At 41.8% G+C, this 26,236-nt stretch overlaps 3 protein-coding genes across 5 annotated transcripts in view; 2 read left to right on the top strand and 1 right to left on the bottom strand.

Annotated features, from left to right (window-relative positions):
• The first annotated feature begins 1,431 nt into the window (after window positions 1–1,431).
• Window positions 1,432–3,371, top strand: myf6 (myogenic factor 6). Its single transcript, XM_071502633.1, has 3 exons — window positions 1,432–1,997; window positions 2,355–2,448; window positions 2,555–3,371. The coding sequence occupies exons 1-3, from the start codon at window positions 1,482–1,484 to the stop codon at window positions 2,662–2,664; spliced, it is 720 nt and encodes a 239-aa protein (XP_071358734.1). The 5' UTR covers window positions 1,432–1,481; the 3' UTR covers window positions 2,665–3,371.
• Window positions 3,372–5,434: 2,063 nt separating this feature from the next.
• On the top strand, window positions 5,435–10,490 carry myf5 (myogenic factor 5). 2 transcript variants are annotated; one of them, XM_071502631.1, is made up of 4 exons: window positions 5,435–5,844; window positions 7,205–7,677; window positions 8,606–8,678; window positions 8,918–10,490. In XM_071502631.1, the coding sequence occupies exons 1-4, from the start codon at window positions 5,787–5,789 to the stop codon at window positions 9,112–9,114; spliced, it is 801 nt and encodes a 266-aa protein (XP_071358732.1). In that variant the 5' UTR covers window positions 5,435–5,786; the 3' UTR covers window positions 9,115–10,490. The 2 variants fall into 2 exon arrangements, with proteins under 2 accessions (XP_071358732.1, XP_071358733.1); XM_071502632.1 differs by having other exon boundaries at window positions 5,444–5,844; window positions 7,249–7,677.
• Window positions 10,491–15,140: 4,650 nt separating this feature from the next.
• Window positions 15,141–26,236, bottom strand: part of lin7a (lin-7 homolog A (C. elegans)) — a 33,564-nt gene continuing 22,468 nt past the window's right edge. The window contains exons 4-6 of one of the 2 annotated variants that reach the window (XM_071502281.1): window positions 21,580–21,789; window positions 20,982–21,197; window positions 15,141–17,193 (exon numbers count right to left, since the gene is read on the bottom strand). In XM_071502281.1, coding sequence (XP_071358382.1) covers window positions 20,982–21,197; window positions 21,580–21,789 — 426 coding nt within the window. In that variant the 3' untranslated portion in view covers window positions 15,141–17,193. The remainder of the gene's footprint in view (window positions 17,194–20,981; window positions 21,198–21,579; window positions 21,790–26,236) is intronic. The other variant, XM_071502280.1, reaches the window with a different exon arrangement.

The raw sequence follows: 26,236 nt of genomic DNA, 5'->3' as shown, positions 1-26,236 counted from the left end.
ACACAGTAAAACTTTAATCCACCCAACCAAACCCCTCCTGAAGCATTTATAAGCAGAATATAAACATTTCATAAAAGTTTTTTTTACACTCTGTAACATTGCTGCAAGCAGGTGTGGGCATTTATTAATTTATTTGTCCAGAACAAAAACTCCTGTGGGGATCCATTAGTGGAGGCTGGTGTAGAAACAGATAATGGACAATATAGTAAAACACAGTTGTGTCGTGTTAGGAGAAGTTATCACCGCTGACGAATGCTTACAAGCACATTACAGTGTGTTATAAACCATTTATTAAATGTTTGTGTAGTGCTTATAAATGCTGAATGGGGTTCAAAGTGTTACCACCTCGGTTGTATGAGGATGGCAGCTGATAATTCAGAGACAGATCTCTCTTTTGTGTGTAGTATGTTTTGTTTATGTATTTTGGGTGAACTGATCCTTTAAGATAAATGTTTTGCAACTGTTTTTAAATGGCATACTAACGAATGGTGTAGTAATCAGTAATTAATGCTTTATAGATTAAGCACCAAGCCGTTTAGAAGGTCAAATTTTAGGGTTGCCAGGTTGTGAGGAATCAATTTCTACACACTATTTTGCTACACTTTTTTTTTTTTGACTACCGACTTTCTGGAAAAGCATCCAAACCAAAATATTTTTCTGAATAACTTACTGACACTGAACTGCAGACTTGATGGGTTATGGGAAAAAGGGAGGCCGCAAACGCTGATAAATGACTTTATACCATTTTAATAACATTTGACCTTAAAGGTTTGTCTGTAGACACTGAAATACTCAAAAGACTCTATGAAATGGATAACTGCATTGTCAGAGGCCTGAGTGTTGCAAGGTCACTGAGAAAAGGTGGCTTTCATTGTGCGTTTCTGCTTTTGTGTGAAACGTGTTATTTGGTTTGCCAAGACTGTTTCTCTCCATCCAATTTAAATGTCAACTTCTGGAATACTTTATTCATATTGTGTGTTATGTAATCCCACAAGGAATGGCAGTGGTGTTCAAAATGATTATTCACAACCTGGCAAATAACATAATATGATGATATTAAAAGCGGTGATTAATTACTGAACTGTTTATAGAGCTATTTGTCATAAACCTGTTTTTTTTTTTTTCAGATTGTACTTCTCCATATTCAGTTTTGTTAACTGTGGAACAACAGTGTTACGTCTGTCACTCTCTCAGTGTAATATCACTGTGAAGCCACATTGTGCAGATATTTAAAGCACCTGTCGTGAAACCTGAGGTGACATTTCGATGCCTTGTGGAGGCCTTATAATGTATATTTATTTCCTACACACAGTCAGTAGGTTGTAAAGGCCCATTGAAAAAAAAGATGCTTGATGCAGTGTGACAGCCAAACTGTTGGATAGAGTTTCACATTCTATATATAAGCCTGGTGACTTGTGTCCCTGCTGCTCTATTTAAATGCCAGAGTCCCGCTGTCAAAACAGAGAGAGGGGCGCAACAATATGATGGACCTTTTTGAGACCAACACTTATCTTTTCAGTGATTTGCGCTATTTGGAGGAAGGGGATCATGGACCACTGCAGCACTTGGACATGGCGGGGGTGTCTCCTCTGTACAACGGCAACGACAGCCCGCTGTCTCCGGGCCAGGATAACGTTCCGTCCGAGACCGGAGGGGAGAGCAGCGGGGAGGAGCACGTCCTGGCCCCGCCGGGACTGCGCTCACACTGCGAGGGCCAGTGCCTCATGTGGGCCTGCAAGATCTGCAAGAGGAAGTCAGCGCCCACGGACAGACGCAAGGCCGCCACGCTCAGGGAGAGGAGGAGGCTGAAGAAGATCAACGAGGCCTTCGACGCCCTAAAGAGGAAGACCGTGGCCAACCCCAACCAGAGGCTCCCCAAGGTGGAGATTTTACGCAGCGCCATCAGCTACATCGAGCGGTTACAGGACCTGCTGCAAACTCTGGACGAGCAGGAGAAAAGCCAGAACGGATCATCCCATAACTCAAAAGAACTCAGTGTAAGCTAATACTGGATTCACGCCTCATAGCATTCCCATCATGGTCCTCAGGAGTCTGTGATATTCAGATGACTTTATAAGGACATCATGATGGCTTAATGATGTATTTGCTTTCCTGCTGTATATAATGACATTATGATGTGTTTACTGCATGTGTTCCTCTTAGTGTCACTATGATATGTTAATGTCAGCTTGGCTTGACGTTCAGTAACGCCATTTCCTAACAAAGACGTGTCCTTTTCTATTAATATTTCCCAAAGTTTTCTTGTTTCATTCATTTTGTTCATCTTGTGCCTGTTTTCCTGCAGCAATACGAGATTTGATGTGAACATGAGCATGTATGTTGTGTCGCTACAGGTGGCCGGTCATGAGTACCACTGGAAGAAGTCCTCTGAGCCCTGGCCGACCTCTGCTGACCATTCCACTGCAGCAATGATAGACCAGAGAGAAGGTACAACCTGCCAAACTTCACTCACAATGGACAGGAAATACCAGGAAAAGTGGGATTAAAGGTCACTTTTTTCTCTCTCTTTTGTTGTTGTCGTTGTTGTTTTCAGGAACCAGTGAGTCCTCCGCGTCCTCCAGCCTCCTGCGCCTGTCCTCCATCGTGGACAGCATCACCAGCGACGAGAAGATCAGCTTCAGCGAGGACGCCTCGGAGAACTGAGACGCTGACGAAGACCTTTCCTCAGGCGGCGTATTTAGAATTTGAAATTCCCATCGTTTATCTCCACGATAGTCGGCTTCTGTTTGTCGTGCAGTTTTCATTTGTACAGCAGGAGCAGCAGATTTGTACATATTTTATAATAATGTGAAGTTTAGATTTATTTATTTTGTATTCAAAGGCAGACAAGCTCTTTACAAAAACCTGAGATTGTATTTAATTATTTGTACATAAGTGACCGTGAAAATAAATTGCCACTTTTGCAGTATAGTAAACCACTATATTCCTCATTCTTCAAGGTCATTTTCATCCACTTCACTGTGAGGGGCAATGCAAGCATCAGTGCTTTACCAGTGGGTTGCATTAACACCAGTTCACGCTCTACTGGGTCTCTTAGCATTCATGGCTATTAGAAGTCCATAAAATCTGTCTAAACCGGCCTGGAATAGTTTGCTGCCGGGCTGCCTCTCTTTGTTCCAACTGGCATCCAGCAGGCCTGATCCCACAACAGTAACTCGAGTCCCCTGCAAACACAGCGTGCCTCCGCCCTGCCCCGCTCTCCTCTCCTATCAAATGTTTGGGGGACATGGAAACTTGGGCTAGCAGGCATGAGTGCAAAGCCCAGCGGGATAATGAAGCTATCTGAGCCATTAGTTCTCAATTCATCATCACCTGCTTCGTCATCACGTGGCAAAGCGTTTACATGCGACTTATTAAAATGTGTGACATGACGCTGTAACGGCATGGAAAGCCACTGAGTCTTGTTGTTGTGTAGACATGGGAGGGGGAGGGGGGTTGTTGATAATGTTGGGGTGCACTGGACTCCCTCAGATCTCAGCCCTGGTTGACCTCTGGGGTTCACCTCTCAGACCTGCAGAAACACACATACATGTTTATCAGGTCTGTCAGAAGATCTCAATGTGACATCCAGCAAGAGGAAAACAAAGTTTAAACCTTCTCTGCTTCATCAGAAAGAACCAGGGTGGAGTTCAAACCTGATTTAAATCTGAAGGTTTCCAATTTTTTTGTGCTTTTAGTGTAAGAAAATGCATCGAGATATCAACCAAGATGCACCACAGAAGGATTTGGAAGGTGTTTTCTGCCCACACGGGTGATGTGATACTGGATCTTACAGCTGTTCATTTTTTGAGTTTTTAATTTGTTATTACTTGCCTGTTGTATTGGTCCCATTTTCAGGTGGATCACTTATGGTCAGTCTTTTATTCATCAACTGATTTCACTGATGACATGAACTGTTTTGAGGCTGTATGCTACTAATGTTCCTCAGAAATATGTGTCACTTTGTGTGTGTGTTAGTGTTCGTGCTGTTGCAGCAGTGAGTCTTTCATTGGCTGCCGTCACTTGTCTGACCTGTGTCTCTTTTGTTATTTGTCCCTGTGCCTGGGCGACCAAACTAGTTTCCTTGTTGGGAGACTAATAAGGTTACTCAATTGTTGCTACACCTCCACTCCAGTGCACTTTAAGAAGGAAATATTGGAATATTTCTCCGCTTTATCATCCTAAACATATAATTATACTACAACGGTATATAAAGCAGTTAAAGCAGCTTCTATTGGACCAATTACAACATTAAAATGCTGCTTAAACAACACAACACAACACCTTATTAAATCACAAAAACAATAAACTACATAATAATACAACACTTGAAATGGGCCATTCTGTATAATAAGTCCCACTTTAGATCCTGAAAATACTTGTGTACTTTTAAGTAAACAACTTGAATGCAGGACATTTTCTTTTAATGCTGAGCTCATACTTTATGTGAGTAAAGGATATGCATACCTCCTCCTAACCACAGCTGAATTAAAAACTGGAAAACAAATCTCTCCAGGCTCTTAGAAAAATTACTCTCTTTTCAACAGAGCAGCTCATTTCTTTTACCAAATCTCTTGTTTTCTGCAGAAAGCACACAGAAACATGATAGCTCCAAACGGTAATGTGATTTTAATGGGCTCCTGCTCTCTCACTCACTCTCTCTCTCTCAGCGTGGTTGCAGTATTACTCCATTTCACTGTGTTACTGCCAATTTCATGTCTTGTTTTTAATTATTGCATAATATCACCACAACTGTAAACCTGAAATCGACATTAACAGTCATTTATCTGAAAAACATCTGTTTGGTTCAGTCTTGTTTCAGGGTCCTGCCTGAAACCTAAAGATTTTCTTGTCAGTGAAGCTGTACACGTATTTTTTTAAATATATATCTGCTCCATCAGACCTCATGCATGCACCCCCCCACCACAAAGACACAGCACCTTCTCAGACTTTCTCTGGTCTATAACTTTACTGGGATTGTCGGTGTTACTGATGACACCATATAATTCTCATTTGGCTGTGAAGGCAGTGTTTTAAAAGTCCAACCTGATGAAAGGCGAGCTGTTGTAGGAGGAGGGGGTGAGATGGTGGGTGGGGGGGTTGAATGCTCTTATAAATCCAGACTTTCCCTGAATATGGTGGTATAAGAAAAGGATTCAGGATCCTCTTCTTGCTCACTGCCAAACAAATGGTGTTGCCACTCAAAGTGTTTTTCACTAATTCTTGTGGGGGGTGTAAAATATCTGAATCAAATTGTAACCCTCTTTTTATTAGCTGTATGCCTTTTTTATGCTTTACCCAGAAAAAAAACCCCCAATAAAACTCCAACCTTAATAATATTTTGTTAGTTAAAATAAAAAGAAATAAAAATTGGCTTCACTTTCCACCAAAGAGATGAATCTATTCTGCAGGAATCTGCGTGATAAATTGCCCCTCTGTCCGTGGGGCTGCTGCTGCCCTAAACAAGCAGAGCATGGGGGCAGTTCGGAAGAAATAAGGTTTTCAGACGTGAGGGAGATGGACATAAAAGATCACCTCCTGCCCTTCACTTAACTCCGTCTCTGACCCTTGAGAACAACAGAGAAGCGAACTGGAGTCAGTTCCCAAGAGACCGAGGCGGTGCGCAGATCAGCGGCTGCGCACCGCACCAACCCCTCATCGCACCATGTGCCGCGCCAATCCAGCCCCGGCCGCGCTCAGCCGCCGCTGGTTGCCAGGTTTCCTCATGGTCCGCCGCTTCTCAGCTTCCTTTGATCTTCTCAGCGGCTCCGAGCGCGGACGAGCCGATGTCTTCTTCAGCTGTGCCTAATCCAAACTCCGGCGGCAATTCCGAGCAGGCGGCAGGTACTGGTGTTTTCTTAGGTGCAGGCGGTTCCCAGAGATTGGATGGGTGGGGGAGGGTGGGGGGGTTGGGCTGGCCAAACGTTTTGACACATTGTGAGAAATATCCGCATTGTATCCTTGTAAGCTGTCAACAGCATAATTACCTAAACAAGTCAGCGTGGACCTGCAGGAGCCCAACTCTGCCTGACAAGCTCTGTCTGTTGGAGCAGAGCAATTCTGCAAATAGAAGACAATTCAGCCTCACTCCAGCAGTTTATAATGTCAGTGTCTTTATCAGATGTCAACAGCAAGAATAAAGCAAGTAAAACAAAGCAAACAGAAACATTGGATAGGAGTGTTTGAAACGCTGATGATTTGATTTGCACAGTTTACTTGTGTAACAAGAGAACAAATAAGAGGCATGTTGAGATTTTTGCAGCCTTGAATTCCTCATTTCTCAAACCCCATCAAACCTTCAGACCTCCACCTGAATAAAAACCATCATGGCCATTTGTTGTGTTGCTGAATTGAAGCACTTCACTTGTGTCAATAACCTTTAATGGGTAAAATTTGGCCCTCGGAGGCCAAAATGGTGCAGGGAATTGCGCAGCCGTGTCAATTGTGTAATTGCTGTCTTAATGAGCTTTGGCAAACAGGGACCACCTCATCAGCAGCACCTCCAGTGACGAGGATGAGGTGGGAGACAGAGGAGGGGAGGGGGCTTATGCCGCTGTAATGTGAATTCACAGGGCTTGAAATGTTACACCTCCCTTTGCAGCTGGGCTGCATCTGCAACGCTGTTGTCTCCACCGTAAAAATTGGCCTGCATACTCCTACAAGTGGTCACCCCCCTTTTCTGCGCAGTTTAACCAAACAAAACACACTCTTTAACATTTATGTCTTCATAGCAAAGTGTCACTTTCATCGTCGTGATGGCTGCAGCAAAGCTCCAGATAAACCACTTAGGACTGTTGAAGAAAAGGCCGTGTTGTGGTTAAAGCTGCAAATGTTCTGAAACATTCCCGAGCGTTGTATTCATCATGGCCTTGCAGGACAAGGGCTGTTGGAAGGAGAGTGTGGTGATGAGTGGGAAAACACCAGTAAGTGCAGATGTGGGAAACTCTGCAGGGTACTGGGGGGTGAAGAGGCAGCGGTTTGGGATGGGGCAGGGAGGGAGTTGAGCTAACCCCAGCCTGCCTTCTGGCTGGGCCAATGGGCCATGGTAATTAGATCTGGCCAATGTGGGCCCTGGGCTCTGGCCTGGGGCATATAAGGGGGGCCCAGGGCAACAGACCCCTCATATCACTCAGAGGTCTCCTCTCTCTCACCCCACTCCTCTACCCTCCTTCCTTCCTTTGTGCCCATCACTCCATCCATTCAGACTCCTTTCTTCAACAAGCCATGGATGTCTTCTCACCCTCCCAGGTCTACTACGACAGAGCCTGTGCTTCCTCTCCAGACAGCCTGGAGTTTGGCCCCGGCATGGAGCTCGCCGGCTCAGAGGAGGACGAACACGTCAGGGTCCCCGGAGCCCCCCACCAGCCGGGACACTGCCTGCAGTGGGCTTGCAAGGCCTGCAAGCGCAAGTCCAGCTTTGTCGACCGAAGACGGGCCGCCACCATGCGCGAGCGCCGGCGGCTGAAGAAGGTCAACCATGCTTTTGAGGCGCTGCGGCGCTGCACCTCAGCCAACCCGAGCCAACGGCTGCCCAAGGTGGAGATCCTGCGCAACGCCATCCAGTACATCGAAAGCCTGCAGGAGCTGCTACGAGAGCAGGTGGAAAACTACTACGGCCTACCTGGAGAGAGCAGCTCTGAGCCAGGGAGCCCGCTCTCCAGCTGCTCTGACGGCATGGTAAGACCTCTGATCTACTGCTTCAGCCTCCTCATGCAAACATCTGGTTGCACAGAGTCCTGTCGTGGCTGTAAACCCAGTAACATGTCCATCAGAGAAATGGGGACTGCTGCATGTGAGACAGGACTTCTTCATCTTGTAGGACCTTCTCCCAAAAAAGACCTAAATTGTTGCCAAAGTCAGAGTCTGTTGCCATTTCTCATTAGCATGTGTTTCATTTCAAGGTAGACCCTGGATCTCCAGTTTAGAAACGTCTTTATCAAATACACTTGTTTTGCAACAAGCCCTCAATTATTATCTTCATGCATATCATACAAACATCTCTTCTGTCGCCTTGCGTGTATCTTTGTTCCCTGATGCTTATTATCACAGGTCAGATTAGTTTCTCTGAAGGTGACTGTGTATCAGTTAATGCACAAGAACTTCTAATGCTGGATGGAGTAATGGCTTTCCCACCACCGGACACTTTATAGCCCTAATAAACCGAGCTAAATCCACCGTACTGAAGTCTGGCAGGAAAAACTGGGTGCTTTTCTGCATTCCATCCTGACTGCATGTTCTGCGCCGCTGCCAGGATTTTCTGCAGATTTACTAGGAGAAAGTGTCATCTTGCACAAACTGGTGTTGCTTCCACTGATACAATCGATTCGCCACGCTCAGAGCCGGGGCAGGGGAAAGGGAGCGCACACTGCCACTTTGCCTTTAAGGTGTATGTGAAATAAAGAAGCCCATAACTTTGGAATTCAGGATTTATTAGCCTTGTCCAGTATATCATGAAGGGCATTGGTTGTTTTTGTACTTTTTTTTTTTTTTCCTGCCTCTTTCTTTCCCATATATATTTATATCATGTCAGATCTGTCTGCGGCTTTTTCTTTTTTAAGTGTTTGCAAGAATTCAAGGGTAAATTTGATTTCTCTTTTCCTTCCAGGCTGGCAGCAACAGTCCAGTGTGGCAACAGTTGAATGCAAACTACAGCAGCAGCTACTCATATGCAAAGAACGGTAAGACCTCTTGACAGTAACAGCAGCCTGATATGAATATGGCATGCATTCTTGCAAGCATAGTGCTTTAAAATCTAATGTTTGAATGACTTTAAATGTTTGGGGGGTTTTTTGCCCCCTGTGAGTCCCACAGTGCCAGGAATTAAATCTAAAATATAAAAAATGAAATATCTCATATGTGGCATCAGTTGAAATGACTGAGAATTTGACTGATCCCAGCTCTCCTTTCCTCTTATCAGAGAGTTTGGGCGACAAAGCAGCCGGAGCCTCCAGTCTCGAGTGCCTCTCCAGCATCGTGGACCGTCTCTCCTCGGTGGAGTCCAGCTGTGGACCGGCTGCTCTGAGAGACATGGCCACCTTCTCCCCTGGCAGCACCGACTCACAGCCCTGCACGCCAGAGAGCCCCGGGTCCAGGCCCATATACCACGTCCTGTGAAGGAAAACCTCTCTGGATATTTTGCCACAGGCAGAAGCTGCGGCTGCGTTTGCAAACAGGAAGAGATAAGAACTAGTTTTGGTTGAATCTGAAGGAGACTCGGCAGAATCTGAGGACCTGTGGCAAGAAGCTTTTATATTGTACATGAGACTGTAAATATGTAATGTAAATGCCCATTTATTCTATACATGCTGTTATACCCAATGAGACATATTTAATAATGACAGTTAATGTAATGTTGCATTATTCCAACATTAAGTGGTATTTATGCAGTGTTCTTTCTTACTTTTCATGTTGTTGTGAACATTAAATCTTTCACTGTTATGTTATGTATAAAAGTTTCTGCATTTGTTTCTTTGGAAGCTCTTCTTCTTCTTCTTCTTCTTCTTCTTTTTTTTTAATTCTGTTTCAACATCACCATCTGTTCAAGAAACCAAACAAGCTCAATACTCAAAACAAGGTTAACAAAGTAAGATATTATCTAATGGCTGAAGCTGTTTTCATCATTATAACACTGATTAGTCTTAGTTGAGTGGGTCTTTTAAAGTTAATACAGCAAGTAAATTAATCATGTAAGGTCACAGATTCAAGTCAAGTTGAACAATAATGAATACACGTCCAAAAGGGTGGTTTTTATATGAACTAAAAGGGGAAATTATTTATTATGTGACAAGAGTGTCTTGCTCAGGGCTCGTCCCCGTCTCGACTGTCTCCAGCTAACAAGGTGTGGAGATCACATTAGAAACTGATGGAGGTCAGCTGATACCATTAATCATTTGACACTGCTGTAATCACTCATGGAGCCTACAGCATACCACTCATTACAGCTGAAATATATATGCTTTACACCACAGCAAGAATTTACATACAGTGTAGATATAGTAAAAAAAAAAAAAAAAAAGAAAAAAAGAAAAAAGTAAAAACATTTTGTCCATGTTTGATCACATTTTATTCTCTCTGTATCTTTGATGTGTTTGGGAATGTGGGAGTGTTGTGTGTGTGTGTGTGTGTGTGTGTGTGTACCTGTTTGTTCTTCGCTGCCAAATGTAAGTCATCATTAACACCCTGATTATACAATCAGCACCAGAGTTGGGAACAAATGGCCTCTTATTGTATTTATTGTGGGGGTGGGGGTGGGGGTGGGGTAACATGTGTCATCCTGCGTCATTTCTTTGATCATGCTGTCAGTGAGCTGTATTTGTTTACATTTTTTTAAATCACAGTACATACCCTGAAAATGTATGTTTCTTTTACGGTTATTGTTTTTATGATTGTACCCCCCCCCCATCACATTTCCTTTCTCATTATGCTTTGCTTTAATGTGCTTTGTCTGGATTAAACTACAAAAAGAAAAATAAAACGTCTCCTACTCCTCAGATGTTCTTTTATTTCAGTGTGTTTGCATCTCAAAATACCATTATTTTCCTCTGGCTTCAGCACTGTGTTCTATTGTTTGTGAGACTGTTGCTATTGTGTTAAGTGGTGGAAAATAACTCAGTGCATTTATTTAAGAAATGCACTTCAGTTCAACTATGAAGTACTTCTACTTTACTGGAGCTTCATACTTCTTCAGAAGGGCTATCAAGCTATATATATATATTTCTTTTTAAATTTTACTTTATTTTATTTATTTATTATTTTTGCAAATTTATACTTCATGTGTAAAATATAAGTTTTAGAGTTCAGAGAGTTCATAAATGATTTATTTCTTTAGATCACACTCCCCAATGATATATAAATTAAAATTAGTTCCACCTCCATGCCATATAAATGCAGTTTGAATTTAAATGTGCCAGTAATAATCTCATAATGTATAATAATAAAATATTGACTGAAACTATTCTGCTGTTTTTACTTGTGATATAACATATAACATTAACATATTATTGAGTTAGATTACATTAGTTTTAGCCAGGAGTGCCTAATAAACTGACAATCCAGTGTAAAATCTGCAAATTATAGTAAATATATATACAGTACAATATTTGCCTACACAGTGTAGTGGAGTAGAGTAGTATAAAGTACAAATATTCAAATAAATGATAAACAAATGTATGTCCATATTTGAAATAAAAACAAATATGTAAAAATTATATATGAAACCTATTTGAACTATTTCATACATTCACATAAACGTCTAGCCCATACAAATACATGCATGTTTATGTATGTGTGCATATGTATGTTACATAAATATATATCCATACTAATAAAAATACTCCATTACAAGTAAAAGTTCTGCATTGAGAATGTGAAAGTGCCTAAATGTAAATAAAGTATAAAAGGAAATAGTACTCATAATGCAGATGGCCTCTGCGACTGTAACAGGCTATATCCTTGTTTATTGTTGCAAAAGTATTAATGTGTAGGTAGCATTTAATTGCTGAAGTGGGTTGAGGTGGAGCCACGTTTAACCATTTTATTTTCTGTTGTGTGGTTTTATTAATAACATAAAGCAGTTAAACATATTGTGAAGCAAGAAGGAAAATATTTGCCTTTGAGTGTAGTACTATGGAGCAAGTGTGCTGAGTTAATGCTACTCAAGGTAAAAATGTCAAATTGCTAATGAGGTTTCACTTGGAAAATGAGTCAGCTGCTGAGCCATTCGCCCGCAAACCAGTCTTCAAAAACAACCTTCAGAACAGATGTAATTTGTCCATATACACATCCATCTATGCAGCAGCAGCAGCAGCAGCAGCAGCAGCAGCTCTCTCTTATTACACCGCTGCAGAGACACTCAGAGTATAGCACTGTAGGCACATAGGCAAATACTCACAGTTCAGCTCTTATCTCTCTGCTACAGTGCTATGAAACATTGTGGACATTCCAGCAGTGGCTTGTATTTCACTAACCTCTGTGGCCGCGTTCAGCGCTCCAAATGTCACTGATGTCATTTTTCCATGGCTACTCTGCGGTTGTGATTCATGAACCGCTTACTCACCGAGCCCACAGTGTCAACACAAAACATACACTTCAGGGTTGCCGAGGTTGAGCATGAAACCAGATTTTTTTAAAAAGATATAAATTCACTTATTTTTACAATTTATTTGTTCTGTTAGAGTCTCGACGGAGAAAAGATTTGTGATATCAAGACTCAAAGGTCAGCACAGCCATTACTGTAGTACTCAGAAAGGCCACAAGAGAGAGGTGTTTCGTGTATTTCCTACATTAACACTTGACCAGTCACTTTGACCTCCTGTGTTTGGACCTTAAGGATCAACATTAATGAGCAGGTTCACGCAGGAATGTGTTTGAACCTCTAAATATGATGATAAATATGATGATCCTGATATTGTGACTATTGGAGATACAGTATTTCAGACATCTGTGGAGGATGCTGAGCTCACACTGGATGTTTAGCTGAGGTTTTTAGGGAATTAAACCTGCGCCCTGGCAAAAACCTGTGATGTAGTGCAGCTGTCAAAGCGCGGAGCTGCAAAGGGAGGAAAGGACGTGATGTAAAGGAGGTGCAGTTTGTGGATCTAAACCATTAGAAATGCTGAAGCTAACATTATGTTTGAAGCATTTTTGATTTGTTCAGTCAATAAAACAGCTGATGTTTGAGCATCGATTCCTCCTCATTACTCTTGGAGTGTAGTTAGTTTTGCTGCTTACTGCGCTGTAAGCGTGACGCCAATGCATTAACACTGCGATGAAATAAATCCATCCATGTCCAAAATATCAAGAAATATCAAGATCTGGTTTTACACTTTAATCCTTCCTTATGTGCTTGGGAAAATATTTTCATTTCTTACCACAATAAAAGTCATATAGTTTTATGACTCATGAAATGTTGTAATTTATTATTAACCTCACAAAAAAATTAAAAAGTCCTCAAACCAAGATGTGAAGGGTTGATTAAGACATCTTATTTTGAAATTCAAACACATTTGCAAAACAGAATATAGTGTTAGTCTTACTGTTTTTGTATTTATTTTTAAGTTAAGAAGTGTGTACTTTGTTTTTGTTTCATTATTGCACAGATTCTTGAAAGATATCAAGAATTTCTTTCAAGATATTTCAATACCTTGAAAGAAATGTAGTCAGGAAACTAATTTTGTGTTGTTGTAATTTGATCCAGAATTACATGGATGCCACAAACAGGCAGATAAAAATAATAGAATACAATAATAAATTGGATTTAAGCACCTTTCACATAACTGATGGACACACAGAAAAGCAAGGTAAGGTCTGGGGACCTTAGAGGTCACGGGGGGAAGAGGAAGAGGAAGTGTAATTGTTGATGTAGTTAGATCTACCAATGAAAAGTCTGAGCATTTTTAGGGAAATACTTTTCAATCTGTGCATGAATCTTTTATTTGTTTATATATTTACTAAGTTGTTATAAAATCAGTGAGCTCAAATAGAAGATATTCACTCATCTTCCATGTAACCCCTCTATCTTTGTTCTACACGCCGTGGGTTGAATCTGACCAGTTAACACATGACAGTGCAGCAGAGGTGATATCACTGTTAGTTTGCTCAGCGCCTTCAGGTCCAGAAGTGCAGAAAGAAAAGGGATCAAGAAGGTGCTGAAAACTGTTTTCACACCTCTAATACATTAAAATATGTCACTTCAAAAAACCAATTACGATATTCAGTGGGCTGATTTATCATCTTTGCCTGTTTGGACTCAGAGCGGAGAATTTTGTTGTTGTGAGAGATGAACACTTTATTTTCATGTGATCCTGAGAAGGTGTTACCTCCAGGCTCTTTTCTCCTGATTAGCAGCCACAGACACTGGCGAGGGATTCGTCACCTGCATTAATGCCGCCTACACTCTCCAGTTTTGTCACTTCAGGCTTTGGTCATCTGCTGTAGAAGTGCTTATTTGCTGGAGAAGAGCTGTAACAAGGATTTTATTGCACGCAACACCGTGTACAACACGTTGCCGGTGAAAGCTCAGTGCTTCTGCTGTCACCATGCGAGTTTAGTACTTTCCATTTACAAGAGTCTGTTTCATTAGTTTCAGTGTCTGCTTGGTATTGAGCTAACAAAAGGCCATTGACTTTCTGTTCCAGGGGTAAAAACCTGGACCTGCCTTCAGAGGGACACTTCAGTACACAAGGTTTAATCACTCCACCTTCAGCAGCTGCACTTAGATCACTGACAGGTGATAAACCACAGGCTGTTTTGTCATTATCAGGAGAAGTAAAGAAAAGAACTGCAGCTAGTTTCTAGATCTTCGGGTATCTGTGAATACAGTGTTTATTCAGTCTGTACCTGAACATCACACCCAGGGTTGTAGTTGTAACATGTTGTAAGTCATGGAATTTATATTCTACAATTCAAAATGTTTGAATGATGAGTATTTTCTGGAAAGGTTTCTGTATTTATATTTAAATTTGAGCACTTGTAGATCAGAGATGCTGTAGGCCACGAGCAGTGATAGCAACTCCTCAGGATAACAGAGATCTGCTCTGTTATCCTGAGGAGTTGCTATCACTAACAAAACGTCTGCAACAAACAGGAAATATGTTGCCATGGATACAGTGAGTTAAACTGTGGGTTTTGAACTGAAGCGTGGTTTTTTTTTTGTTTGTTTGTTTTGGAAAATGAAGTGAACTGTATTCGCTATTTTAAGCTCCTGATGAACTGACAACTGTTACTCGCTGAGGAGCTTCTTCTTCTCTGATTTCTGAACAGATTTATCGACGTTTATCTGCAGCGGTGTTTTCATGTTGGTATGTTCAGGTTTTACTGAATCATTTCAGTGAGTGTTTTAATACGATATGTGAATGAATGTAACCAGTAATATAAGACATGAGGAGCTCTGAGCCCAGGGTGAAAAGGTTGGAGACCCCTGGTCTAGTTGACTGAACACATCACATTTCTCTGTATGACTGGGCAGACCAACACTCCCTCCCTCACTCTTCTAAACTCTGTGTTCCCACCAAAAACTCCTTTCATCTCAAACTCTGGCTATCAAACTTTTACGAATCTATATTTTTTATCTGTTCTGGGTCTCAAACCGCTAAAGCCATCAGCGGTGCAGCATGGGATATGAAGGAAGGGTCGACAAAGTGTTCACTGTACACAAGCACATAGATTTATTTATACAAATATAGTATGTATAACAATTGCATATCAACATTTTGTTGTCTTTTTTTTAATCTTTACGGTAAGTACAGGACCATCAGCTTCAAAAATGCAAGTCAATTAAGAAAGAGTACCTGTGATTTAAAGATACAAAAAGGGGTCTGTCGGATGAAGATGTTCTGCTTTAAGACTGAGTGAGGGACAAAAACTTTTGAATATCCTATAAAACCTGAGCATTAAAGTCACCTAATATAAAAGCTTTAGCATTAAGTGACCTTATGGTGCTGACAGGTTATTTAGGAAATGGCAGCGTGGCACATATTATGCATGTAGAAGAAGTCTGCTCTGCTGGGCTTGTGCCGTTGGATGTAGATCAGAACAGATTAAAAATGAAAATGAATCCTTGCTATACATCCATAATAAATCCATGATGCTGTTCTAAAGAAATAATCCACAACGCTTTCATGAAAATGCAGCTCAACAAACTTTGCATTCGCTGTTCCTAACTTACATCTGGTTGGTCGGTCTCTCCAGGGGGTGTGGGGTGGGGGGGTGGGGATCCTCTGACGTACAAGAAACAGTTATGTGGTTTTTTTTGTTTTTCTGTTTTGCTTCGGATAAAGAGAAGAAGAAACGGCCCGAGGGTGAGAGTCTGAATGGTGGAACAAAGAAAATATTGCCTCCTACGGAAAATGAAGACGAATCAAAAGAGAACACGAAGAAACACAAAGATCTACAAAGTGATGCGAAGAACAAAAAAGAAACAAGGAGCACTTAGCACCAAAGATGGAGACAATAGAGAAGTAAACACAGGCCTGGCAGATTACCACTTTAACTCTGGAGCTCAGGTTCTTGTTTGGTAGAGAGAACAGATCTCCCTTACAGGTACAGAGGAGAAAAAAAAAGAAGAAGCTAAAACGTTGTACTCAATCTCATCGAAGCTCACAATGATTGTCTAAACAGAAAAACAGATACACATAAACTATGTGCTAGTTATACAACTAATGTATCTGAAATAATAATCTGCATGTTTTAGAAGGATTACATGATAATATTTTAAAGGAACAATAAAACTTTATGTTAAATCTCTCATCTCATAAACTATAAAATAGAAAAGTCTGAAGTATAAACATAAATCTACGTATTTGGACTGAATCCACGGATAATATTTCTGAGGATTGATCTGGACCTCTGTGAGACATATATCTCCTGGAGAAATCTCAGCTGGGAGAAGCTTGTGAAGTCGGTTAATTATTGCACATTAAGTGTACGTGCCACCTGTACGTCAATAATCTATTCGAATGGCACGGAGGATAGATTTGGACTCAGAAGCTGCCTTACAGTGCACGGAACCCAGTTTGCTTTACGGTGATTTACATTTTGCACCCATCCCATAAACTCTGCATCAACTGTGTCTGACTGTGACTTTAGTAAAACGCAATGTAAAACCGAAGAATGTCTGTTATTGCTAAATCTACAAGATAAAAAACCTTTTCTTGCTACAATATAGAAGGTAAAAAAGAGTTCACGTTTATCCGAAACAGGACAAATCTGACACAAAAAAGAAAAAAAAAAAAAAAAGAAATCAATGGTCATTCATACAGAGACACAAGCACCAGTTGAAGAATCAATAGAAACACCACTGTACAAATGATATCTATGGCATAATGGCGAAGGTGCCGATGGATGTCAGCAAGCAATCGAAAATGGATGACTGTAAACAAAACAACAAACACAAGAAAGAGTTTTAGAGAATCACAACAACTTATAAAAGGGAATACAAAGTTAAAATGGACTGTCAGTGCTAGCCTCCCTCAAAGCACCAATGTCGGGACACACGGCTCTCTTTGTTTCTGCTCAGTAACTGTTGGTACACTGGAAGGGAGAGAGAAGTAAGTAAAAGAGTCTTTTACTTGTCGGTTTTCCTCCACGACAGAGCGTTTTTTTTTTCCTCCAGGATCTTCCACAAAAATAGGTGGTCTTTGAGATCCACCTTTTTTTTCCCCCACTTGCCTTCACTTCTTTTTCTTTTGGAACAACCTGCCGATCAGAAAGGAAAAGAGAGACAAGCTGAGAGCAATGCCTTAAAGCTCGCTGACAGTTCAGTCTGAGAAACAGTGTCTTAGAAAAAGGGGAATGAAGCTCGATAATGCATCGCCTGATGATCTTAGGACATGATCAGAGCTTCAAATCCTCGCGAATCAATCATTTCAGGCCTTTAAAAGTCCCTGGGATACAACAGATCCATCTGTGAGCATATCAGGGCTGCCAACTGTCACACTTTTGGAACGAGACACTCACTTTTTAGGCACTGTTTAATGCCGACATGCTAACCAAATGTCACAACAAATACAAGGAAGCGACAAGGCCAGTCCTTGATGAAACAAATATAGCTCACTACACATCTGAACATCAGGCTTTTTTTTTTTCACACATTCCAGCACAGAGATGGCTCAAAAACGTCCCATCTTTCTGCACCGGTCACATGGCTGCAGCAGTGTGGCACTAAATTGTAAACAGGGCATTTTAGACAGGCTATATTCCTGTCAAATCCTATGTAGGGTTACCAGACTTTTATTTTGAAGGGTTCACATTTTCACTTTCTTATATTTCCTCAAGATTCCTGCTAATTTATTTTTGTGGAAGTGTCTACATTTTTTTAGGTACAGCTCCTACACTGTCCCATGTAAGGAACCGACATGTGTTTCAAGAGGGAGCATAGGAACTGTTTTATTTTACAAACTGCATGAACTGTGCTTTGCTAGCTTTACTTCCTGTTTTTGCTTTGGACTAATCTGTAAGAAGGTAGGCATGTTCTACACTGTGTTTACTTTTGGTGTCTTTGCCATGTATGTGATTTAAAGCTGGTTCATAAGGGAATGTGTGGATATTGTCACATTTTGGAGCTGGAGTTGTGTTTATTTTCATCCATTAATCTGCTGATTAGAGGAAGATGTTTGTGGACACGTGTGTGTGTGTGTGTGGAGGAGCTGCTGATTAGCTTGCAAAGCTAGTGCAGTGTTGTTGACACCATGTTGGGTGGTGTGGAGCATTTAGTGATTCTGTTCACGGTGTTACTGTACACAGGCACTGACAGCCTCTATGCAAGAGAGGCCGTGTGAATTCTGAGGTTGTGCTGATGTCATGGGCGGTGTCTCGCAATAAGTTGCAGAAAGACAAACCATGTTAACCATAATGCAACACAATGCAGTTATGTCCACTACACAGGCTCCAAGATAAGTGGGGTGACTGCATTTTCTGACTACAGAAGTGGTCTTGGTAATGGAAAACCAAAACCTTAAGTAGACTCTAAACTTATTATGAAAATGTATGGAGGGTCTGGCTGATGTGGTTAAAGTCACCAAATGTTACACACACAAATATGCAATAAGGTTTCCTGCAGCTTTTATACTGGAGGCACATTACAGGTTACAGTTAACACACTTCTATAAAGCAAAAATCATTAAATATACATATATTTAATGAGTGAGGCTGTTGTTTAGATCATCACCATCGATATCAATATTGCAAACTATTAAAATGCGGAGATGTTTGTGTGGAGGAGGAAAAAATGAAAAGACAGCTGGCTGAGTTAGTGAGAGAGAGAGATGAATACCAGTCTAACCAGTGGCTTACGCTGCACTCCTGCCTGCTTGTGCGTGTCACTTGGTCGGCAGCCCACTGGCCGCCAAACCAAATCTCTGTGATCGGCCCGTCGGCGTTGATAAAACATGATCCCTGCTCAGCTCCCTGTCTGTGGCTCCACCACAGCACACTGTTACAAGCTCCCAAATACCTTCCAAAGCTGCGCCGTGCCAAGTGCAAGACAGGAGATATGCTTGGGGGATTTAGCATCAAACGGGCAGTGCCACAGAGATCTTGGACACATGCCCGCCTCCATTCCGTCAGGGAAATGCTTAAATAGTTTGAGAGGTCTGGGCAGAATTAGGCGTAGGATGATATGATTTAACTTCATGGTGTGATTAGTGTCTGGAAAGTTTCTTCTTGCTTTTAAGTTTTTGCTATTTTCACTCAGTAAAAGTGTGAGTTTGCTTCAGTTTGACAGGCAGTGCAGAGCTTTGTTCTAAATGTGGACTTGAAAAATGTAAAAATATTGTCTCAGGCAGAGGCATGTAGACCCTCCGTTCTGCTGCAGCTTCCACTGAAGGCTGTATCTACTTATCCACGTACCTGCAGAGCATGAAGCACAGATGTAATCGGTTTAAGCTTCAATAATTTAGAGCCCTTACAACAGAATCACTGGCAGAACACAGCAGAGGTGGTAACGTTTGCGCAGATGATACCAGCTGCTCAGTTTGCAAAATATACCACTGAGGTTTCAGGCTTTGTATTCAGATGTGAACGCTCTCTCCATCTATGTTCCTGTTCCACTTCAGAGCAAATTTACAGAACGCCTCATGATTAATAGAGACAAAAAATGGACCTAAAATAAAACAAATTTGAGAGAATTCATAATAAAAAGGAATAAATAAAGTAAATAAATGCCATACATTATAAGTAAGATTTCTGGAGAGACTAATAATTCTGCCAGCAGACGTCTCTGACTGGAGGTCTAAGCCCGAGGCTGTGCACATACTCATAGGGGAAATAATAAAAAGGTAAAACTGCATGTGGTTATCTGAACCCACTATCCCTTCTTATTTTGTTTTATTAGAGCCAAGCTCTAAAATAGCAAACACTTCTAATCCAAAACTCTTCCACATGAAATAGACAAAAAAAAAAAAAAATTCCACATTGAAGCTAAAAGATAATCTGTACTCATCTCCATTTGACCTTCGTCGGCCCTCCAGACTGGGACTGTGAGCTAAAATAAAGCAATAAGCCATGAGAGCAGGGCTTTACAGTGATTTTAGAGCAGCTAAAAGTAGAGCGTTGTATTAAATTAATCTTTGTCCTAATTCACCACAATTACTTACTCATCATAATTTGGGTTGTGTGTAATATGGCAACCCTTGCAACTGTTTTCCTGATTATGTTGTGGTGGCAGTGATTCACGTCTGTCACACTCAACCAAATGGTGTGGGCGCCTAAACACAACCGTAACCATAAAACAGTTTAATAATGCTGTCACTACAAGCTGCTGCATGATCAGATGTTCTGGTGGGGAACAAAATGCTCTGTCTGTGAATATTTTACTGATACGCTCAGTGTGAACATATTTGCAATGTGCCAAAAACATAAATTAACAGCAAAACCTCATCACATTAAAAGAAAAACATTGTCCGGTCACAGTTGCTTTTCCTTCAAGAAGTATACGCTGTTGCAAATGAGTTGTGTATGGAGGTTGTAAGAATAGCTCAACAATTTGGAGGATGCATTTACTCACTTCCTGTCACAGCCAGAAGACGGCTAGCTTAGCTTAGCATAAAGACTGGAATCAGGGGGGAAACAGCTAGCCTGGCTCCGGTTCTGGTTTTTGCACAGATTTAGGGGACATCACGTGCTGTAACTGCTTGTTTTTACATTCCTGTTTGTGGGCGGAGCTAGCTGTTTCTTAAAAGGTCGCATATTCCTTTAAAGTAGCAGATATGCAAGTGGTTTGAAGGTTTCTGGCTGTGGAAATCAAAGGAAGAACACATGGCTGAGCGACAGGGGTCCCTCTCCAGACAGCAGTGTAAAGACATAAACCTGTGCGAATATAGAGCGGGAGCATATATGCTTCATCAACTTGAATAAACACAACACTTTTCTGTTTGTGCAACTACAACTGCAAGTACACACAGTGTTTTTACCTTGTGTCCATGGTCGTCCGTCCCCCCCCCCCCCCCCCCCCCCTCCCTCACCCTTAAAGCAATGAAGCGCCTCACCTACGACATGTGGTTCTGCTGAGAGGCCAGGTTCTGCTGCTGCTGCTGCTGCATGAGGAGCTGCTGCTGCTGGCGCCGCCGGGCTGTGCGGAGCTTCTCAAAGCGAGCCTCCATCTCCTCCAACACTTTGGGGGTGTAGCGAACCACGAGCTTCACGCTGTCCTTGGCCGCCTTCAGCAGCTCCACTGCCTTCTCGTGGTGCTCGCCCTCCACGCTCTGCGGGGGGGGGTTAGAGATGGGGAGAGAGTGGAATTTTAAAGGGAGCTGATTTGAATATATGTTTAAAATAGTAACATCTCTTAGAGAGAGAGAGAGAGAAAAAAAAGAATATTTGCTCCATTTTCAATACTGGCTGATATCATGCGAAAATGCACAGGCTGACAGTCTGGCTCTCATCTCTCCAGTGGGTGAAAAAGTGTTTCTGCTCTCCACTCAAGACATGCAGCACTTTGATCTCAACAGCTCTCCTGATTGTTGACTCCCACGTCAAACCAGAAATCAAACACTTCTCCGTTTGGTGAGAAACTCCTAAAAATATTTCAGTACTTTTTGGAAGCCGCAGAGAGGTTTATCTAAGCTCTGCCTCAGTTGGACCTACCACGCCGTTGACGGACAGGAGCTGGTCCCCTCGCTTTAGGCCGCCGTGCCTCTCAGCCACGCCTCCGGGAATGATGCGGGAGATGTAGATGGGTGAGTTCTGTTCTTTGCCGCCCATCACGTTGAAGCCCAGGCCTTCCTCCGTTTTGGGGAGCTCCACCACCCGCGGGTGAGAGTGACCCTCGCTGGCTGCGAAGGCTGCGACTGTGGCCTGAGGGAAGACAGAAGAAGTGAAACGGTGCTCGGAAAAAAATCAATCATCTCACCGGTAACTATGACACGGGGCAAAAATATATTTAGTCAGCTACACTGCTTTTGCCATGAGTTGTAGTTTTATAGTCTGCAGATATTAGCCTTTATTACACTCAGAGTGACTGCAAAAGAGGAAGCTCATCTCAGTACTATTACACAGTGATGTTAAAAGGTGGATAGAAACTGAACCGCTGCTGCACCTTCTCATTTCAGCGAGGATGGCCGTAACAAAGCGTTAGGATTTAGTCAGGGCAGGGGATTTAGACTCCGCACGAGAAGTTCTCTGCCTTTCTAAGCACATGGATTAACACATCCAAGTTTACGCTGGAGGAGCAGCCAGACAACTTCCAACCTTATGTGTCTCCACCAGCTGGTTGAAGTTTCTCGCTGGCTGTGGGGTTTCTTTGAACCTCCAGCCAAGCTCCTTGCTCCTTGTACATTCAGAACAAAGCAGCCAGGAGCTTGTTAGCCCGGCCTGGGAAAGCTAATGGCAGGCGAACAGAGAAAGAGACGCCCCGTGCTCACTGATCCACAGATGCACTGCCACAGGTGCTTCGCTGTCATGTCGGCGTCATTCATGATGTGTGAGGTACATTGGGAAAAGGGAAAAAGTAGAGGAGGGGAGGTTGTGTCATAAGCTTTTGCAGATGTGTATCCAAATTCCCCAGCAGCAGACAAGTAGCTTGGCTCTTTGAGGTCTTTGATGCTCCCTCCAGGCAGCATCCCCATCTCCGCTCTCTCTCTTCCATATTCATATGCATCTTCATAACCACAATCATTTCTGCTCAAACTGTTTTGCCCATTTCTATCTCTTCTCCCGCTGCCCGTTTTAATCTTGCTCTTGTATTCTGTCAACTCCCCCCCCCCCTCCTCCTTTTTCCTTGCCTCTCTGTCTGTCTCCTTTTCTTTTTCTGCTCCTCCTTTCCTCCCTCCCTCCCTGTCCCACTGTGAAGCTAAAAGGCAGCTCCTCAGCATGCAAACCATCGCCTCCCAGGCCTCACAGCACATTGACCTTCACAACTTTATCTGGGTTTTTGCAAACGAAAAAACAATCTGGCAGATGGCCGGCGCCTCTCAAACACGGGAGGCATTTTAAAATGAAAAGCTTGTTAGGGGATACTTCCTTGGTAGGCACCCTGCACTATATAAGTATAACTTAACATATCCAAAGTCACTCCATCATCTGCTGCCTTTTTTTTTTCCCTTGTGCAGCCCTGATGGTCCCCTGTCTCTATTAAGATCAGTAATAAGGGCCTCAGGCCAGGGATTAGAGGCTGAGTTGATTTAATTAATGAAGCAATCAAAGAAAATCGAGTCATTCAGGTGAAACACAAATCTTGACTGTCAGATTTACTGCTCACTAACTAAAGCACTCAGGAGGCAGTTGAACAGAGGCATCATCATACATTTCACATATTTCATCATTATTGCCTCTGCAGCTTATAGACTTCACTTCCAATATCACTGCTACAGTATTCATCTCCTTTCTTTTCACACTAGATGTGTGATATTGATTGAGTGCAATTGGCACTGTGGCTTGGCTTAGCGACTATCTCTAGAGAGAGTAAAAACTTTTAAGGAAGATCCAGTCCTCCCAGTTGAGAGAGCCCCTACAGCGATGCCAGCTCAGTCCATTCGCTGTGTGCTTAATTGCCCAGTGGTTGTGCAATTTTAATAAAGATTTAAGAGCAGTAACTTCTCAAAGTTTGGGGCGAAGACAGAAAAAAAAGGAGGAGGGAGTTTTAAAGCTGCTTAAATTATGTCTTCATGGTTGCTTCAGGCTAAGAAAAAAAAAGACACACTTCTTTTTTTCCGGCTTAACTGTCACCGTCTCTTAATAGAGTGAAAATACTTTACTCTAGTAATTAATAAAGAGGTTATTTTTCTATTCAGATCAGACAGTGGTTCCCACTTGACGAATAACAGGATATATTCCAAATGCAGTAACAAATATGCAATAGGTAGATCAACAAGATGGCAAACAGTGTTACTTTCTAAAAAAAATATCTTGTCATATTTTGTGCTTCCTGTTCAAAGGATGGTTTGACATCTTGGGAAAATACTGTACATTTCTTTTTTAAAATGCTAGATACCACTGTCATGTCTGTGCATTAAGCATAGAGCTACAGTAAACAGACGATTTGCTCAGTTTACCATAGAGACTGGAAACAGGGGGAAATAGCTCACCTGGCTCGGTTCAAAGGTCAGAAATACACCTGTGGTCACCTCTAAAGCTCATTAATTAACACATTATATCTTATTTGTTTAATCAGTATGTACAAATACAAACATAAAAACAACAACTTTGTGGGATTTCTTTCTCTTATTTCAGATGGAAAGACCACATCATGCATTAAGTAGATGATTAACCTATCTTAAACAGCCACTAGAAGCAGGATGAAACAGCTAGCCTGGCAACGTTGAAATATCCACCTCCCAAAACCTCTAAAGTTCCTTAATTAACACATTATAAATTGTTTGTTTAATCAGCACACAAACAGAAACATAAAAGAAACAACTTGGTAGATTATTTTTTTCTTTTTTAATTGAAAAGACTGCATCATGTCTGTGCATTAAGTAGGTGATTAGCCTAGCTTAAATAGCTACTAGAAGCAGGATGAAACAGCTACCCTGGCTCTCTCCAGAGCTGTAAAATGCCCCTGCCAGCTCCTCTAAAGCTCATTCATTAACACATTATTCCTGTTTGTTTAAGCTGCACACAAGCTAAAGTAAAGAGGTCAAGTTCATGGCTTATGAGGAGTGCAGGACCTATTTTGGGCAACTATAAGCAAAAGAAAAGAAAAAAGATTAGACTAAAGATTAAAAAGAAAGATTAGACTAAAAAAAATAGATATAACATGTTAATTTGTGAGCTTTAAAGGTGCTGCGAGGCGTATTTTTTGAACTTTCGACAGAGTTAGTCCACCTGTTTCCCCCTGCTCCCGGTCTTTATGCTAATTTAAGCTGACCGCCTCCTGACTCTCGCTCCACTGATGCGCAGATATATGAGAGGTATCGATCTTCTCTGCAATTCTCACCAAGAAAGCGAATGAGTGTGTTCATCAAAAATGTTGAACTATGCTTTTCAGCAGGTGTTCAATTGCAATTCAGCAGACTCTGCAGTTTTGTGCTCAAGGCGGAGCGTTGGTGGAGCTGGCTATAGGAAAGGGCCATTCAGCGGCGCTAACGATTCGAAGCCTTGCACAATATCTCTGCGCGCACGCACAAAGACCCACTTCTGTTTGTGTTTGTCATCCTTTTTTTTATTCATACCGTCCGCCCACCCCTTGTGATGCGCTGAAGAGGAGTGGACCCAGCTGGCCACTGAACCCTTGAAGGACCGAGAGGTGCTCTCATCTTTCCACTTCCCTGCACATCACCCTCCTCTTCACACGAAATCAGACGAGCTTTCCCTCTTTGTTTTCTTTCATAAAGGCCTGGTCCTCTTGCAGATGAGATGAGGTTCTGATTAAAAGCTCATCTCTTTTGTATACCAAAGTTAGCTTATTCCATTCATTCCAAATTCACTCCACACCTGGTAATGTCTCAGTACTGATCTTGCCCAATGTGACAACAAAACGTTTTCAATGACGCCATTTACAAACGTTACATCCATGAACACATGTGAACTATCTAGGAAATCTGTTATGAGCAGTGAATTGCTATGTGAATATAAAAATGTATCTCAGTTTGATTTGACTGTACACTAAAAACTTTGATTGAGAACCAAATAAAGAAAAACTGTCTGTTACAGTGAGTCTGTAAGATAAGATAACAGCAAAACAAATACGCACTGTATTATTTTTCATCCAGTTTGACAGCAAACTGAATTTGTGTCTTATGGTTCTGAGCAGAACAGAATAAATATTAGATGCATATCTAGTGGCTGCTAATCTGATGATTCAGGAGGAAAAGTACATGGAGAATCAAAGACATTTAGTAACTGAAGACTGTTTAAGTGAAGGGTAAAGAGCTGGGAATTGGTTAGGACATTAAACTTTTAGCTCATTCAGTGCTGTAATAGACTGCCAGTCTTTCCTCTGGGGAAAAATGTAGTCTGCCTTTGATACCAGTATTGATTACAAATTTGTTTGACCTTGTGAGTTGAAACCGAACCATTGACAACCAACTAAAACTTCATGCATACTTAAAACCTTCTAAAAGTGCATGCACCTCGAATAAAATAATCATGGTCTATCAAATATCTCCTACTACTCTACTTTGCTCATATTATAATATTCACTCTGCTCAATCTAATGGTTTGGATTATCTGCAAGGGTCTGGGAAAAACAAATCAGTATCATTCAACCTGGATCTTACTGTCATAATTGTGAATTCAGGTCACACTAACTTTCTACTCACGGTCTCCATTTTAAAGATTCAAGAAATGCACTGTGGCACTGCCT

The sequence above is a fragment of the Trachinotus anak genome, unplaced genomic scaffold (assembly GCF_046630095.1).
Source record: "Trachinotus anak isolate AG129_WGS33_773 ecotype Australia unplaced genomic scaffold, CSIRO_AGI_Tana_v1 ptg000018l, whole genome shotgun sequence".
Lineage (NCBI taxonomy): Eukaryota > Metazoa > Chordata > Actinopteri > Carangiformes > Carangidae > Trachinotus > Trachinotus anak.
The sequence above is the reverse complement of the archived record's forward strand: the minus strand, read 5'-3'. Positions and strand labels throughout refer to the sequence as shown.